An 18,454-nucleotide genomic window follows, 5' to 3' on the forward strand; every position below is an offset into this window, starting at 1 on the left:
ATTTTCTGTCATCTCTAAGTGCCGTGCGGGGGGACCTTCTGAGTCGGTACAGTAGATGCTCTCCTGTCAGATGTCAGACGTGGCAGGAAGCCAATTCTGCCCCTTTTTCACGCTGTGAATTCTTTCATTAAACCGTGCACGTGCTCCATGCCTGGACCCCACTGCCGTAATGCGGCCTAGATTCCCCGCTATTGTTCACTCTCCTTCTCTGATGATTGACGCACACAGCCAGGTTGAAAGTGGTTGTTAAGGACGCCAGTGTTTGGTGACTTGCCAAAATATTGTGCTGCCCCTCGCTGGATGATTTACCAAAAATCAAATTAAAGTCACTTCTTAATTGATTCTGTGTGTGTGTGCGACATCAAGAGCCCGCCTCCCCGTCACCACATGAGAGAAGGATTTCCTGGAGGAAATGATGAAGGAAACCTCTTCATTGCTTTATGTTACTGATTGATGTCCTGAAAATACGTTCCTCATCAACAGAGAACCACATCAGTCTCTGCACCAGAGGAGCATACACTCCTTAATGTCCCACCACAGTACCACACACTAATATTATTATACATTTATATAGTTCTGATATACATTTATATAGTTGCTTCACAGAGAATACTGAGCCATTTACATCAGTCTCTTCATATGAGGAGCTTACACTTTAATGTTCCACCACAGTACCACACACACTATTATTATACATTTATATAGCTCTGATATATTCCGAGGTGCCTTACAGAGAACACTGAACCACAATAGTCTCTGCATCAGAGAAGCTTACACTCTAGCAGAGTCTCTAACACTCTTACAGAGATCACTGAGCATGTCTCTTTACCAGAGTGGTTGTGTGTGCTGCAGCTCTCCCTCTCCAGACACCAGGGGGCAGGTGAGTTAGGGCTCTTTAACACGGGCTTTCCGTATGTCCGCAAATCATCCTATTTTTTTGCGGATGATTTGTGGACATAATGTAAGTCTATGGCATTGCGGATGTCAGCGGAATACCATCCGCTGACATCCGATTTCCTTCCTTTCAGTTCTGTTCCGTTTTTTCGAACGGAACAGAACCCTATTTTTCCTCCGTTCAAAAAACGGAAAGGAAGGAAAATCGGATGTCAGCGGTGTCATCCGCTGACATCCGCAATCCCTATAGACTTACATTAGGTCTGCATATCATCCGCAAAGGGATGGGATGATATGCGGACCTACGGAGCAGATGACAGAAATGTCATCCACTCCGTGAAAAAAAAAAAAAGGACCGCAGCGGAGCTTTCACATGGAAAGCCCGTGTGAAAGAGCCCTTATGTGTCCCCAGTGAGGATGGGAGATTCCGGGGATGACCCGGGCAATGGTCTCCCTGAGGGATCTGATCTGCGATCCCAAAGCACATCTTTACCTGAAGACCTCGGCTATGGCCCTAAAAAAGGGGAATTGACCCCCGCTTTCAGACAGCGGGTTGCCAATCATCTAAAGAGAAAAAAGGAAGGAGGAGGAAAAGCTGGCGAATCTAAAAATAGACTACAGAAAAAAGAAAGCTGTGCTTGATAAAGCATGGAGCAAGAAGCGTCAGAGTCTGAAATCGGAGGTTAAAGAGGTTGTAAACCCTTTTTTTTTTTCTTTTTCACCCTGCAAGAGAAACACATAATGAGCTAGTATGCATCGCATACTAGCTCATTATGAAATACCTACCTTAGAACGAGCCCCCGCCGTGCCGCCCGCTTAGGTGGATGATGGGCGACATGTCCAGTCGCCCGTCTTCCGGGATCGCGGCATCCGGCCATCTGATTGGCCGGAGCCGCGGCGACGTCACTCCCACGCATGCGCGCGGGAGGCGACAGTCACGGCACGGGGCTCTGAAGAAACGGCACCAGCGGCTGTTCCTTCAGAGCGCATGCGCCAGTGACGTCACTGGATGCATCTAAGGTAAATATCTCCTAAACGGTACATGTTTACGAGATATTTACAGTACCTATAGGTAAGCCTTATCATAGGCTTACCTATAGGTACAAGTGTCAGAGGAGGGTTTACTTCCTCTTTAAAGTATTAGAGGATGCCTTAAAGCGCCTGCAGAATCTGGTCAAAGTGTTGAAGGAGAAAGGCAGAGCTTTCAAGGAAAAGTTTCAGAACAAGGAAAGGTTTTGGAGAATGATGGATGACGGCAGTCATGGAAAAGCATTGGCGGTGGCAGTACGTGTGGAGAGCGAGGAGGGGGTCCTGGTTGCTTCCCCTGAAATCCCATCCACCTCAGGATTTGCTTCACTGGAGGAAATGGCGGCCTCTGCCTCCCTCCCCAGCAAGCTGGAGGATCCGCACAGGAGGTAGAGGAAAATGGCGGAGGCTTGCTGAACTTTATTCAAGGAATGGAGTCTCCCTTAGTTGGAAGAACCTTTTGCTTTTCAGCGGATTCTGCGGATGAGGACTTTGTACCTAGACCTTTAAAGGTAAAAGTGACTGAGAAGCTATGCTTTGTAAAAACTGTCAGTAAGGATTCCAGCATGCAGAGCAGCATGGACAGCAGTGTTTTGGAGGGAAAACCTTCTGTGTCTGCACAGGACTCTGCAGTGAAGATGGCTGCTGTGTCTGCAGGATTAGACTCTGCTACTAAGATGTCTGTGACTGTGAACTCTGCTGCTATGAATTCTATGTCTCTGGACAATGACAGTAATACAACTATGACTGTGAACTCTGCTGGGGAGAAAGGAAAGTAATCTGCCATTTTTGCTGCACAATCCCCACTGGTTGCTGCAGGTATAGCAGATAATGGTGGGAAAGGAAATGACAGCTGCACTGCAAAAGGTGTTGGGGTCCTTTCACACTGGGTTTCTTCCCAGCGAACTCCGTTTTGCGCAGCAGAGATCGATCCGCCGATCCCCGCTGAGCAGGTGGATGACAGTTCCATCTCCACTTACTTTGCAGAGACAGATCTGTCAGATCCTCACTCTCCTCTATGGGAGATCAGATGTCTGTTTTCTTCCGATCCGATCCTCCAGATGGATGGAAAATAGGGTTTCCATCCGTCTAAATTTCACAGACCACATCAGATCGGAGAGCAGCGGAGATGTCACCGCTGACATCCACTGCTCCATAGAGGTACATAGAGCATCCGATTAGGTCATCCTAAAAAACTGACAGGCGGACCTAATCGGAAAGCTTGTGTTAAAGGGGTATTACTGAAATCCCAGGAAAAGTCACAAGGAGTGGAAGGCTTTTACCTAAGAGGAGTATGTTGGAGGGAGGTGGGAGGAAGAGGTGAAGACAGCAGCGCCTGGTGTAAGTAGTTCTGCTGGGAGCAGTAGTGCCACGGATGGGTAAATGAATGTGAATGATAAAGCTTTTTGTAATGCTGGAAAGGGGAATGTATGTGTGTTGGTGGATCGAGTGACAGCTTCTGCCTCTGGTGGTGACTTGTAGAGCAGTGGTTCTGAGGCGCCTGAAACCAATCGTGCAGCTCTGAGATCTTGAGTGTCTAATCCTGCAAGTAAAACCTATGCTGGGGCTCTGGCTGGGATGAGGGGGGTCACATCGGGCAGGCAGCTCAAGGGGGAGGTCTCCTGCAGGTCTGCCATCTGCACCCCTGTCTTTAAGGCAGAGGAATGTAGTGCTGCTCAGGTGGGAAGGTGTGGGTACCCCTCCTGTAAGGAGGTTGGTTGTATACAAGAATTTGGCAATGGGTTTCAAGGCAGATGACATCTTTGCTCCTGATCAGTCCGGTAGGCTCCTATGAGTATGATCTCTCATTTGTTCTCCCAGAGTCTCTCGATATGTTTTGGGAGAAGTATGAGCGTGTGGATAGGGGTCTGCCGGAGTGGGAAGAACTTGTCTCATGCCTACCTCTTGTGAAGAATTTCACCATTCTAGTAAGGAATAAATCTATTCCTTCTGCTGACCTGTCTGTCTGGCTGAGGAGATTCGGGGAGCTTCTGACCCCATTGAAGAAGATTGTGGGTGAGAGGGGCATATGGACAGGTGGGTGGCTGGTGCAGATGAGGTTGCATGTGTGTGGGAATGTGGTCCAGCATCTTCCCTCCTCAGCCTTCATTGGGAAGGATAGGATTGTCGTGTTTTACCCTGGGCAGCCCAAGTTCTGTAATAAGTGCAGTTCTTGGGGTCATTTTGCCTCCTCATGTCCAGAGATGAAGTGCTCTCTGTGTCAGGGCCTGGGGCATCTGGCAAAGGATTGCAAATGCAATCTTTGTGATACGTTGGGGCATGTGTACAGCCTGTGCTCTGATTCGTCTTTGGTGGAAGAGTTATTTCGCTTGGACATGGAGGAGTCAGAGAAGAAGGGGGCTGTGCCAGGGGTCCCCGATGTCTCTGTCCCTGTTGTCTAAGTGCAATCAGTGTCTGATGTTCCATCCAATCTTGTTTCATCCCCTTGTGTCATGCCCCTGAGTCGATGTCAGTGGATGTTGTATTCTGATCCTCCTGTGTCAGTCTCCCCAGAGGTAGTAGGGGCTTTGGAGGGAGCTGGACTAGTGTGCAAGTTTGCATTGACTCCACTCCCTGGTGTCTGAGGACTGTAGGACGCGGGTGGTGAGTCTGTGTTTTCCATGAAGGAGGAATCGCAGGGAACATTAAAGTGTGTATGGTCCCCGAGTAGGAGGGGGGGGGGGGGGAGATAAGCAGGCTAAGAAACATGTACCCCAATCATCCTGATGGAGGTTCTCACTCCTTTGAAAGTGGCGACCATTAATGTCGCCAGCATAAAATCAGTAAGTGCTCGTAACATGGCATTATTTTTGCTCAGCAGGTTTGATGCTGATATTTTCTTTTTGCAAGAGACCCGATTTGTCTAGTTTGGCTGATATTCATCTGGTGAAGAGGGAGTGGAGTAGAGCTGCACGATTCTGGCCAAAATGAGAATCACGATTTTTTAGCTTGGAATAAAGATCACGATTCTCTCACGATTCTCTGTGTAACAAAAAAAAAATTGGGATAACTTTACTGTTACGTTTTTTTTTTTATTCATTAAAGTCTATTAATTGCGTTTGAAAGACTGCTGTGCAAATACAGTGTGAAAAATATTACAACAATCGCCATTTTTTTCTGTAGGGTCTCTACTAAAAAAAATATATAAAATGTTTGGGGGTTCTAAGTACTTTTCTAGCAAAAAAAAACTGATTTTAACTTGCAAGCAACAAATGTCAGAAAAAGATCCAGTCTTTAAGAGGTTAAACTTCCTTTCTCCCTGGCAGAGGGAAGGAAAAGATACAATGTAATCATTTTTGTTTATAGTTACTGGGAGACTTTGCTGATAGCCTTTGCCAGAGGCTTTTTTTTTTTTCCACAGCTGTTCTCTCTGCTATGCAGCTATGCAAAGAATCGAGCATATTTCAGGGTTAGATCGTCAGGAGGGGTGAATCGAGATCGCGATTTTCATACGATTAATCGTGCAGCTCTAGAGTGGAGGCGTGGGCCCTCCTTCTGCTCTCTTTCGGCCGAGCCTTACACTGGAGTTGAGGTACTTTTTTCCTGGCATAGTAACCTGTCAGCGGATTATTGAGGTGAATTGGGGAGATGCATGGTCTTAGACATCTCCATGGGGGGGGGAGCAGGACTTGCGCCTGATTAACCACTTCTGGACCGGAAGGTTTTACCCCCTTAATGACCAGACCATTTTTTGCGATTCGGCACTGCGTTACTTTAACAGGCAATTGTGTGGTCGTGTGATGCTGTACCCAAATTAAATTGGTGTCCTTTTTTCCCCACAAATAGAGCTTTCTTTTAGTGGTATTTGATCGCCTGTGCGATTTTTTTTTTTATTTTTTGTGCTATAAACAAAAAAAGAGTGACAACTCTGAAAAAAAAAAAAAAAAACAATGTTTTTCACATTCTGCTCTATAACATTCCCAAAAAAAAAAAAAAGTAAAAATCTAATTTTCCCTTATTTTAGGCCAATTTGTATTCTACTACATATTTTAGGTAAAAAAATTCCAATAAGCGTATTTTGATTTTGCGCAAAAGTCTACAAACTAGGGGAAAGATTTTTTATTTTTCATTTATTTTATTTTTTTTACTAGTAATGGCCGCGATCAGCGAATTTTTAGCGGGACTGCGACATTGCAGCAGACAGTTCGGACAACTAACTGACATTTTTTACATTTTTGGGGGGACCAGTGACATTACTACAATAATCAGTGCTAAAAATATGCGCTATTACTGTAATAATGACACTGGCAGGGAAGGGGTTAACTTAGGGGCGATCAAATGTTAAAGTGTAGGCCTAGGCAGTGTTTTCTAACTGTGAGGGGGATGGGCTTGTAGAATCAACACAGAGACCTGTGTTCCTAAATAGGAGGATCACAGGCGCTCTGTGCTTATTCCTGAGAGAACAATGGTAAGCTGTGTTTATAACAGCAGACTGCTGTTCTCTCTCCAGGTGGAGTAATCGCGGTTGCCCGGGTGAATCAGCTTCCTTGCTGGCTAATGGGGGCCCCCGGAAGCAGCCGAGCCAGCCTGCCGAAGTATATCTGGTTAACATCTATGGGCCCCAGACAAAATGGGACAGGAAATGCCTTTTCTCTTTACAGCCCAGCAAGTTGTCTTCAGTGGTGATTTCAACACCGTCACTAGGACTAAGAACAGGAAAGGTACCGGAACCAGGCTGGACTGTGACAGCTTTTTTTTTTTTTTAACAAAATAGCCAGAGAAGCAGGTCTGGTTGATGTGCACATTCATTACTGCCCAGACGACACGGGATTCACTTTTTCAGCGAGGTGCTAGTCAGAGTAGAATAGATATGGTAGGTTTTTTTTAAAGGTGAAATCTGCATTCTCTGCACCAGTGTGTCAGGCGGTGAAGTTTTCCAATCGCTGTATACACCACCTAGGGGGGAGGGGTACCTGGAAGCTGAATTCGGCACTCCTGGACGATGAGAAAGTGAGTCAATCCTTTGAGGATTTTTTTTAAGCACAGGTATCAATCATGGACTTGTGCAGCAGTAAGTCAGTGGTGGGAGCTTATGAAACAAACGATTGTTGGTTTTTTTTAAGGCCATAGGAAGAAATCAACAGCTTGATTAGTATGTCACCTACCAGCATTTGTGGAGGAAGCTTGATAGGCTTGTCTCGAATAATGGAGATCTGGAGAGGATCTCTGAAGTTAAAGCGGAGTTCCACCATGGATTTTTTTTTTTTTTAATACCCCCGGGACAGTCAGGGCTAGTGCATTCCACAATGGCTAGCCTCTGATCTGTCCCGGGTTGCACTTACCTGTTAGGACAAATACTTACCTTGCAAACGTCTTGTCCAGCGCTGCCATCTCAGATGTGGGCAGCTTGAAGCCAGCGAGATCCCCTTCGGCGTCTTCTTCCGCCTTCTTTGGTCCCACGATGCTCTGCGCCGGCCCCGACGTCACTTCCGGGTCGCGCGCGTCATCCCTCTACAGCTTCTGGGCATGCCCAGAAGCTGTTTAGAAGGGGATGACGCGCGCGACCCGGAAAGGACGTCGGGGCCGGTGCAGACGCAATGATTCCTGGGAGCTATGACGTTCAGCTCCCAGGAATCATTGCAGAGCCAGGAAGTGACGACGGGCCGCGGCCGAGGAAGGAGGAAGAAGGAAGTAAGGTAAGTATATTTTCTTCGCTACGAGGTAAGTAAAAAAAAAAAAAATATGCGATTATCCATTTCTTTTTCAGGTGACCCGGAGCGAGAAGATGGAGGTAAGTATAAAAATAGGGTGGAACTCCACTTTAAACTCTTGCTCAGGGAGTGTCAATATGACAGGCATGCCTCTTTGGTTCTGGAAAGGGGGGATTATAGGAAATATCACTCGCTTGACCCTTACCAGAATTGCAAGGTGGAGCAGTAGTTGTAGGCATGGTTGACAGTACAGGTTCCTTGACCAAGTCCAAGTCGGGGATCCTGGAAACCGCCAGGTATATTATGCTGACCTCCTGGGCAGGAGGGACCTTGATCGGGCAGGCATGTCAGGTTTTCTGGATTTTATTCCAGGACTGGAAAATGGCAGTTCTCTGCTGAGTGTGAGAGAGGACATCACTGCAGATGAGGTGGTTATGGCTATTGATAAGCTTGCCATTACCCACTTCCATACCAGGCCTATTTCGGACACTTTGTGTTTACAAGTTAAAACCAGTATTTTTTCCTAGAAAACTACTTAGAACCCCCAAACATTATATATATTTTTTTAGCAAAGACTCTTGAGAATAAAATGGCGGTCATTGCAATATTTTTTGTCACGCGGTATTTGCGCAGCGGTCTTTAAAACGCCATTTTTTTGGGAAAAATTACATTTCACTGCATTTAAAAAATACTAAACAGTAAAGTTAGCCCATTTTTTTTTGTATATTGTGAAAGATGATGTCATGCCGAGTAAATAGATACCCAACATGTTACGGTTTAAAATTGCGCCCCCCTGTGGGATGGCGACAAACTACGGTCAATAGAGATCTCAATAGGCTACACTTTAAATTTATTTAACGGTTACCAGTTTAAAGTTAGAGTGTAGCTCTTTTTTTTAAATTATTGCTCACGCTCCGGCGATCGCGGCGATACCTCACATGTGTGGTTTGAACAGCGATTTCATTCGCGGCTCGACTTCCTTATACGTTTTTTTTTGTGCGCGAGCATCGATCGGTACCGACGGAAAGCCGACCGTCGGCTTCAAACAACGGTACCGGGATGATGCCTCTAGCTAGAGGCATCATCCCGGTATACTCCCGCAAAGTTTACGACGTCATATGACGTTGTCCTAGGGGGAAGTGGTTAAGAAGTCGTCTGGGCCAGTTGGATTCACAGCCGAGTTTTACAAACACTTTAAGATTACTCTGGCCCTGTATTTGGTGGAGGTTTTTAATGGCTGCCGGAGAGGGTTTACTCTCTCCCTCCATGTGACAATCTGCGGTGATTTTTCTGTCAAAGGGTAAACATTCTTCAAGAATCGAGAACTAGCGGCCCATTAGCTTTCTCAATGTTGATAGGAAGATACTGGCAAAAAATCCTTTTCTGGCATTTATCGTCTGTAGCGGGCAATTTACTTTCTCACCACCAGAACTGTTTGGTTCAGGGTAGAAGCACTTTTTCAGCGGTGTTAGTTGCCCGGGAGGCCCTTGAACAGTGCAGTGCTGCAGGCTGGGGAAAGTACCTGCTGGCATTGGATCAGGCAAAAGCTCAATCATGAGTACCTATGGCTGCTTCTTGGCAAGTATGGCCTGGAGGGGGGATTTATTGATTGGCTGAAGACTGTACAGAGGAGCTGAAAGCTTCATGCTTGTGAATGGTTGGATCGGACGTCCCTTTGAGGTTGTCTCGGGTGTGCGTCAGGGGTGTCCTTTGAGTCCTCTGCTATAAGCGTGCGTAATTGATCCCTTCATCAGGAGGTTAGAGAGCGGACCGTTGTGCGAGGTGCCTTTGGGCATTCCTGGTGAGCCTCCTTGAGGGTTGTGGCCTATGCTGATGACGTATCTGAGGAGGTGGTCTTGGTGATGGAGCAGTATGCTGAGGCATCTGGCTCAAAGATTAATCAGGATAAGAGTGAAGCTTCTGGATGGGAGAGGAAGGCGATAGCCTTGAGCGTCCAGACACCTTCCCAGAGCCCCAGTAGGAAATTCAAGTTTTATGCATCAAATTTGGTCCCAGCGATTACGGCCTTGCAAATTGGGAAAGCAGGCTACAAGATGCTGATGCCAAGGTTGCCAGCTGGAAGGAATAAAAACTCTCTTACAGGGAAAGGATTGACCTGATTAAAACTTACTTGATCCCGGTATTTCTGTATGTCAGCTTTGTCTGTGTTTTGTCAGTGTCTCTCTATGTGAAGATCTACACCTGTTTCTTCCTGCTTTTATGGGGGAACAAACTGAACCTCATTAATAGGTCTGTAACCTACCTTCCCAGTTGGATGGGTTGGCTAGGTATGGTCCACCCGGTGGTATTTTTTTCTCTGATGTTTTTGAAACATAATTTTGGTAACATGCTGGAGGAGGAACCGCCTGGGTGGGAGATTTTTAGTCCTGGTTTAGGCCTTTTCTACAAAGCTGAGAGAAGCCGAAGGGTCCGACATGGTAAGCTCCCGGCTTACGTTGCCCCGTGCCTGAAAATGCTTCGACAGTGGCGAGTGACGGCGGAGGAAATTAAGTCTCTTACTAGGAAGGCCCTGGAGAGGAGGGTTGTTGAATCTGCCTTAAGTGAGCCACTGGCCTTGAGGGATTGCCCAGGCCCTGTTATGAGGGAGGGTCTGAGTTTGATTCATCCAGAGAGAATCCCTTTAACGTTTCGGGATTTGGCCTGGCTCTTGTTTCATTGCAGACTCTATGTGAAGGGCAACTTGAAGCATCGCTCTGCGAAAATACGTGGTTGTCCAGGTGTGGAGGAGACAATGGACCATTTCTTGCTTCTGTGCCTTTTCAATATAGAAGTCTATAAGTGGCTGGGTGGGGCTCTCGGTATCCCTTTCCTTTCCCGCTTGAGATATGCGGAGTGGTCGTGTGGGTGTTTTAGACTCATCAGGATTTTGATTTTAAGACACTTCTTTTTTTTTTGCCACCCGGGTACCCACGATTGCTCCCCGTGGAGACAGAACGGCGGACTGCCATCGTAAACATGGCAGACCTCTGTTCTGTCAGTTATGAACACAGGGATCCTGTGTTCCTCTTATTTAGGAACACAGGTCTCTGTGTATATGCAGCAAGCCCATCCCCCACACAGTTAGAAAGCACCCCCTAGGGACACATTTAACCCTTTGATCACCCCTAGTGTTAATCCCTTCTCTGCCAGTGTCATTATTACAGTAACAGTGCATATTTTTAGCAATGATTACTGTAGTAATGTCACTGGTCCCCCCAAAAGTGTCAGAAATGTCAGTTAGGTGTCTGATCTGTCCGCTGCAATGTCGCAGTCCCGCTAAAAATCGCTGATCACTGCCATTGCTGGTAAAAAAAAATTAAAAATATTAAAAAATGACAAATCTTTCACCTAGTTTGTAGATGCGATACCATTTGCGCAAACCAATCAATATACACTTATTGGGATTTTCTTCATCAAAAATATGTAGCAAAATACACATTGGCCTAAAATGATGAAAAAATTTGATTTTTAATTTTTCTTTTGGGAATGTTTTATAGTAGAAAGTTAGAAATAATATGTTTTTTTTTTTTTTAGAATTATCGCTCTTTTTTTTTTGTTCATAACGCAAAAAATAAAAATCACAGATTTTTATCAAATGCTACCAAACGAAAACTGTGGAAAAAAAATGACATCAATTTTATTTGGGTACAGCGTCGCACAACTGTGCAATTGTCAGTTAAAATAACGCAGTGCCGTATTGCAAAAAAATGGCCTGGTCATTAAGGGGGTAAATCCTTCCGGTCCAGAAGTGGTTAAAGTATTTGTCGCATGTAGGCAGCCTTTTGTGAAAAACCTGCGTACTGTATGTGTAATGTGCGATGTTGTGGTACAGTAATGTGAATGGGGCTAAATTACAGTCAAAAGTAAATGTGTTTTTACTAGTGATCGACCGATTATAGGCAAAGCCGATATATCGAGGGCCGATAAGCACTTTGCCTGATATATCGGAATCAGCCTTTTGATTTACCGATATTGCCGATATTTCGGGAAAGTGCTTGTACCGGAGCGATGCCTGCAGCTAGAGGCATCACCCCGGTACCGATGTCCATAGCCGACGGTCGGCTGTCTTGTAATGACAACCGATGCGGCTGAGAAGCCATTCCAAGGAGCGGGAGGGGACATCCCCCCCCCTCCCGCCGCCTTCCGGGGCTCGCCCGGGTCTCCTGTCCTACCGAGAGACACAGGCATCCTACCTTCACCACCGCTGCCGCCGTCTGACCGGGTCTCCATTTTTTTTTTAATTCGGCGCCGCCGTGTACCCAGAAGTGACGTCATGACATGACATCACTTCCGGGTCCTAGCGGCGCCGAATTAAAAAAGCTTACAGCATTCAAAACAGCCAAACTTGGCGTTTTGAATGCTTTAAAGTGCAGGGGAGGGGTTTGGGGTCTTTTAGACCCCCAGATCCCTCCACCACAGTACCTGTAGACATTTAAAAAATGTTTTATTTTTTTTTTCATGTCCAAAAATATCGGCCAATGCCGATATATCCGATGACCAAAATATCGGTATCGGCGGTACAAAGACGATATCGGTCGAGCAATAGTTTTTACGTCTCTGGATGTATTGCAGATCTTTACGCAGTTGTGTGCATTGTCCTATAGATAAGAATACATTGCGAGGCTGGTGGATCCTAGAGAGGGTGGCAGAGCTGAGCTGTGTGGAGTTCATTGCCTAGTGCCTGGGAAGATTTTATTATGGAGCAGCACCTAAACATATGAGAGAGTCCCTGTTAAACCATCTATGTGGAAAACAGCATCTTAACATAAGAATCTTCTACCTCTGCCGTTCCGTTGTGGTTCCTTTTTGGGAATAGATTCCAAGCGGTTTATGTGGCTATCTGGTAAGAGGCAAATTTATTCATTTTCACGTGGTGTCACATAGTGTGTGGGGGAGACTCTGTGGCCCGGAGACCTTTTCCAGTGATTGGACGTATGCTCATATGCTACCTTTCAGTGGATATTTGGTAAGGAGCCATCTCACTGCACTGTTTGGGACACGTTGCACCGCATGGAATGTATAAACTGCTGAACTTCTAGAAAGGATATCCATCATATCTGGAACACTTCAGTGGATCACGTTTATTTTCACGTATTTTGGACTCAATCACCTTATAGTGTATTTATACTCTGCATGTTATCAGCTTCACCCTGAGGTGTCGCACAGCCAATATTTATGTTTTTTTTGTGGTTTAAAACAATTCATTTAGAGCCGGTTCACACTACTCCGACTCAAGTCGCCTGACAAGTAGCGCTCCATGCTGTGCAATGGAACTGTTCTAATCAGAGTGACTCAAGTCGCTCCGACTTAGAAAAAGGTTCCTGCACTATTTTTGGGCGAAGTCGGAGCGACTTGCATTGACCTCTATTCTGAGAAGTCGTTTGCAAGCCGCGATGAAGTCGTGCTGCACGGGCGGCTTCAAAGTCGCCCAAAGTCGGGGCGACTTTGAGTCGGAGTAGTGTGAAAAATTACAGGGTCTCCAAATTAAAAAGGAAAGGTCATTTTCAATAACATTCAATTACATTATAACTTGTGTTGCAATTATATACGCTACATTATTATTTTATTTTATTTACTATTTTTTCCCATGAAAGTGGAGTTACCCTTTAGGACCCCTTTCACACGGGCGTTCCAATCAGGCCCACTTGTCAGTTTTTCAGGCAGACCTGATCACACGGTCCATGAAGCCCTATGGTCAGGCGGGTGTAGACGTATCCGTTAATCCCCTCCTACCTCTTGGTCCATTCCAGTCTGCAAAAAAAAAAAACAAAAGGAAGAGGACTGCACCCTTTTCTAGTTTGATGGAGCGGATCCGAGGTAGGCTAACGGAGTCCTTTTACACCCATGAAACTCAGGGGGGTGTGTCTATTGGGTATCGACCGATATAGTGTTTTCATTGACGATACCGATATTTTGGTCATCGCATATCGGTATCAGCCGATATGGGCCGATATTTTCGTACATTTAAAAAATGTTTTATATTTTTAATTTTTTTTTTTTTACTTGACAGGTACTCTTGTGGACGGATCTGAGGGGCTAAAAGACCTCAAACCCCTCCTCTGCACTTAAAAGCATTCAAAACGCCAAGTTTGGCTGTTTTGAATGCTGTCATGACATCACTTCCAGGTTTTTACATGGAGATCCAATCAGAGCCGAATGTGGCTTTGATTGGGTCTTCGGCGGCCGTGCACGCTGGTTGCCCGGGTCTCCCGCTGGGACGGGAGACCCTGGCGAGCCGCGGAAGGCGGCGGGAGGGGGGGATGCTCCCTCCCGCTCCTTGTAATGACAGCCGAGCAGCTTCTCAGCCGCATCGGTTGTCATTACAAGTCAGCCGACCGTCGGCTATGGACACCGGTACCGGGGTGATGCCTCTAGCTGCAGGCATCACTCCGGTACAAGCACTTTCCCGAAATATTGGCAATATCAGTAACTTCAGGAGCCGATTCCGATATATCGGGGAAAGTGCATATCGGCCCTCAATATATCTATCGGCTTTGCTGATAATCAGTCGATCCGTGGTGTCTATGTCAGCCCTGCATAAACTGAGCAGGCACGGATGTGACATCTGTCCCACTCTGCTCCAGTCAGAAGTAGATCTGCTCACAGATCCCCCCTGCTTCATAGTTACATAGTTATATAGTTAATCAGGTTGAAAAAAAACACACAAGTCCCATCTAGTTCAACCAATAAAACGAGGGGAAAACAAAATCATACAATCCCATATACACAATCCTATTCAATCCTGCGGACTCTGCTTTGTGTGAAAGAGGCCTTAGTCCCGGTTCACATATATGCGATACGAGAACCCTGCAAATCCGCTGCGGGTTCCCGCATCGCATTCAACTCGCTGGCAGTTCACGCTGCCATATGCGAATTGCTGGGGGTGTCAATACAAAGTTAACGACACCCCGAGTTCAGTTCGCATATCGCAGTGCGAACTGTCACTTCGGACATTAATCGGATCGCAAAGGTGTGAACACCCATGCAATCCGATTCTGGTGCGGACCTAAAAAAGGGTCCTGTGCCAGTTGTGTCCGAATCCGATGCGAGTTCAGCCATACAATCTGTATGGCTGAATTCGCATCGCACAGATATCGCATGTGATTTGCAGAGCAGTGCGCATATATGTTAACCGGCGCTTATTGGTACATCCGGCTCACAAATTCACAAAGCTTTACGACCCGTTCACACTTGATGCACACTGGCACTTCTACACGGTACATCAGACATTCCTGGCAGAATAAATTCAAGCATGGACTGTATAGCACATATGGGTACACACGCTTAAAAATTTTTCCATCTTACATTAGGATAGTGTGGCGTACACACGTATAAGCACAGATTTGTGTGTTTACGTGCGTAGAAATAGTGACCAGCAATGCAGATTTCTTTCTTTTTTTTTTTTTTGTACTGATCTATATGCGCCAAGTTTACACACCTGTTTGCACAGGCACATTAAAAACAATGCATTTTTTTATCCATGAAAAAAAATGCCTGTATCCCTAAAAATGCTGTGTTTTTAGGCAGCAGTGTGCAAGAAGCCTAGACATGTTTTAGCATGCAGACTGGTCTCTGATGTATGCCTGCGGTAACATTTCATTCACAGCTGCAGTGCAGGGACATATGGTGACTTCAGGTGAGCACTTCTGCATTGCCTAAAAATGCAGCATTCTGGCGTTTTAACGCAACACACAGCAAGCCATCTCAAGATGGCGCTGTGGTGTGGACAGGGCAGACAGGGCAGACAGGGCACATAAAAAACAATTGTTTCCTGCGTGTTCTTGCAGGTGACTCGCATTGATCAGGTGCAGGAAAATACCTGTCACCGCATACAGGGAGTGCAGAATTATTAGGCAAATGAGTATTTTTGAGGATTAATTTTATTATTGAACAACAACCATGTTCTCAATGAACCCAAAAAACTCATTAATATCAAAGCTGACTATTTTTGGAAGTAGTTTTTAGTTTGTTTTTAGTTTTAGCTATTTTAGGGGGATATCTGTGTGTGCAGGTGACTATTACTGTGCATAATTATTAGGCAACTTAACAAAAATCAAATATACAGTATACCCATTTCAATTATTTATTTTACCAGTGAAACCAATATAACATCTCAACATTCACAAATATACATTTCTGACATTCAAAAACAAAACAAAAACAAATCCATGACCAATATAGCCACCTTTCTTTGCAAGGACACTCAAAAGCCTGCCATCCATGGATTCTGTCAGTGTTTTGATCTGTTCACCATCAACATTGCGTGCAGCAGCAACCACAGCCTCCCAGACACTGTTCAGAGAGGTGTACTGTTTTCCCTCCTTGTAAATCTCACATTTGATGATGGACCACAGGTTCTCAATGGGGTTCAGATCAGGTGAACAAGGAGGCCATGTCATTAGCTTTTCTTCTTTTATACCCTTTCTTGCCAGCCACGCTGTGGAGTACTTGGACGCGTGTGATGGAGCATTGTCCTGCATGAAAATCATGTTTTTCTTGAAGGATGCAGACTTCTTCCTGTACCACTGCTTGAAGAAGGTGTCTTCCAGAAACTGGCAGTAGGACTGGGAGTTGAGCTTGACTCCATCCTCAACCCGAAAAGGGCCCACAAGCTCATCTTTGATGATACCAGCCCAAACCAGTACTCCACCTCCACCTTGCTGGCGTCTGAGTCGGACTGGAGTTCTCTGCCCTTTACCAATCCAGCCACGGGCCCATCCATCTGGCCCATCAAGACTCACTCTCTTTTTATCAGTCCATAAAACCTTTGAAAATTCAGTCTTGAGATATTTCTTGGCCCAGTCTTGACGTTTCAGCTTGTGTGTCTTGTTCAGTGGAGGTCGTCTTTCAGCCTTTCTTACCTTGGCCATGTCTCTGAGTATTGCACACCTTGTGCTTTTGGGCACTCCAGTGATGTTGCAGCTCTGAAATATGGCCAAACTGGTGGCAAGTGGCATCTTGGCAGCTGCACGCTTGACTTTTCTCAGTTCATGGGCTGTTATTTTGCGCCTTGGTTTTTCCACACACTTCTTGCGACCCTGTTGACTATTTTGAATGAAATGCTTGATTGTTCGATGATCACGCTTCAGAAGCTTTGCAATTTTAAGAGTGCTGCATCCCTCTGCAAGATATCTCACTATTTTTGACTTTTCTGAGCCTGTCAAGTCCTTCTTTTGACCCATTTTTCCCAAGGAAAGGAAGTTGCCTAATAATTATGCACACCTGATATAGGGTGTTGATGTCATTAGACCACACCCCTTCTCATTACAGAGATGCACATCACCTAATATGCTTAATTGGTAGTAGGCTTTCGAGCCTATACAGCTTGGAGTAAGACAACATGCATAAAGAGGATGATGTGGTCAAAATACTCATTTGCCTAATAATTCTGCACTCCCTGTATAGTGTGAACAAGCCCTTAAACAGGGATTAAGGATCTTTATTTTAACAAAAAAAAAATAAATAAAGAATATGTATAAAAAATATAAAAAATGGGCAGACTTAATGAACCACACTGTCTTTTTTACTTCCGTCACTTTTCTACGTTTCGATTTTCCACCACATTGACTGTAATTTTAGCTTCTCATTGAACTCTGAAAACAACGGTCACTTTTTTTTTTTTTCTTTAAATATGTGTTTAGCTTTGTGAATTCTGCCTTTTCTCTGTGATATGAATGGTGATTACAAGTGCATTGGGGCAGCACATGGGGAAAGGCCATACAAACTCCACACCGCTGCGCCTGAACGCAGTTTAATGTTTTAGGCCTGTGCTATTTTTTTCACTGGAGCATTTAATTGGGGAACTAAAAATATTGTACAGATCGATTAATGATGCCGTCTCCCTTCTGTAATTGTAATCTTGTCACGTCTGTGTTTTCCAGGTTGACAGAGCCCTCAGGATTCCTCACCGATGGACCAATCAACTACAAGTACAAGACGAAGTGCACATGGCTGATCGAGGGATAGTGAGTATCTGCTGCATTTCTTGATTAAATTCTGCATGTGGAAGTCCATCCAAAAGGAATATTCCAGGATTGGGTGGGATTTTGAATCAGGGGCTGGTTTTGTATATCTGTTGGTGGTAAGCTTACCACAAAGCACTGAAATGCGCCATGTTATGCACTACATTACTTTAATTTGCAGCGTTGGTACATGTGGAACAACCATTTAACAGCGGGGGTCACCACAAACTCCTTTTCTGAAATATTTTGTCAAATTTAACAAGCAATGGCTATCATATAAACTAAAAGCCAAAACTAACCTTGGCGCAGTGCTCCTAGAACCCCCTTTAAAGCCCCTTTCACATGGGCGGCTGTTCTGTCACTGGTTAAAGCATGTTTTGTTATTTTGGAATTCAACACTTCTGGCTCAGAGATCACTCACATTTCTACTAGGGATCGACTGATTATTGGCAAAGCCAATATATGGGGGGCCGATCTGTACTTTCCCCGATATATCGGAATCGGCCCCGGAGGTTACCGATATTGCCGATATTTCGGAAGAGTGCTGTATCGGAGTGATGCCTGCAGTTAGAGGCATCACCCCGGTATCTGCGTCCATAGCCCACGGTCGGCTGTCTTGTAATGACAACCGATGCAGCGGAGAAGCTGCTCGGCTGTCATTACAAGTAGTGGAAGGGGACCACCGGGAGACCCGGGCAATCAGCCTGCACAGCCGCCTAAAACCCGATCAAAGCCGCATTTGGTTCTGATCGGGTCTCCGTGTAAAAACCCGGAAGTGAGGTCATGACATCACATCCGGGTACTCTGCGCCAGATTAAAAAAAATGACAGCATTCAAAACAGCCAAACTTGGCGTTTTGAATGCTTTCATGTGCAGAGGAGGAGTGTGGGGTCTTTTAGACCCCCAGATCCCTCCACAAGA

The 18,454-nt window shown here is 45.5% G+C and overlaps 1 protein-coding gene across 1 annotated transcript in view; it reads left to right on the top strand.

Moving 5' to 3' along the window:
* ATRNL1 (attractin like 1) overlaps nucleotides 1–18,454 on the top strand; it is a 1,075,574-nt gene that overhangs the window by 148,811 nt on the left and 908,309 nt on the right. Inside the window, exon 2 of the mRNA XM_082267948.1 lies at nucleotides 17,453–17,536. Coding sequence (XP_082124074.1) covers nucleotides 17,453–17,536 — 84 coding nt within the window. The remainder of the gene's footprint in view (nucleotides 1–17,452; nucleotides 17,537–18,454) is intronic.

The sequence above is a fragment of the Pelophylax lessonae genome (assembly GCF_965119305.1).
Source record: "Pelophylax lessonae genome assembly, chromosome: 9".
Lineage (NCBI taxonomy): Eukaryota > Metazoa > Chordata > Amphibia > Anura > Ranidae > Pelophylax > Pelophylax lessonae.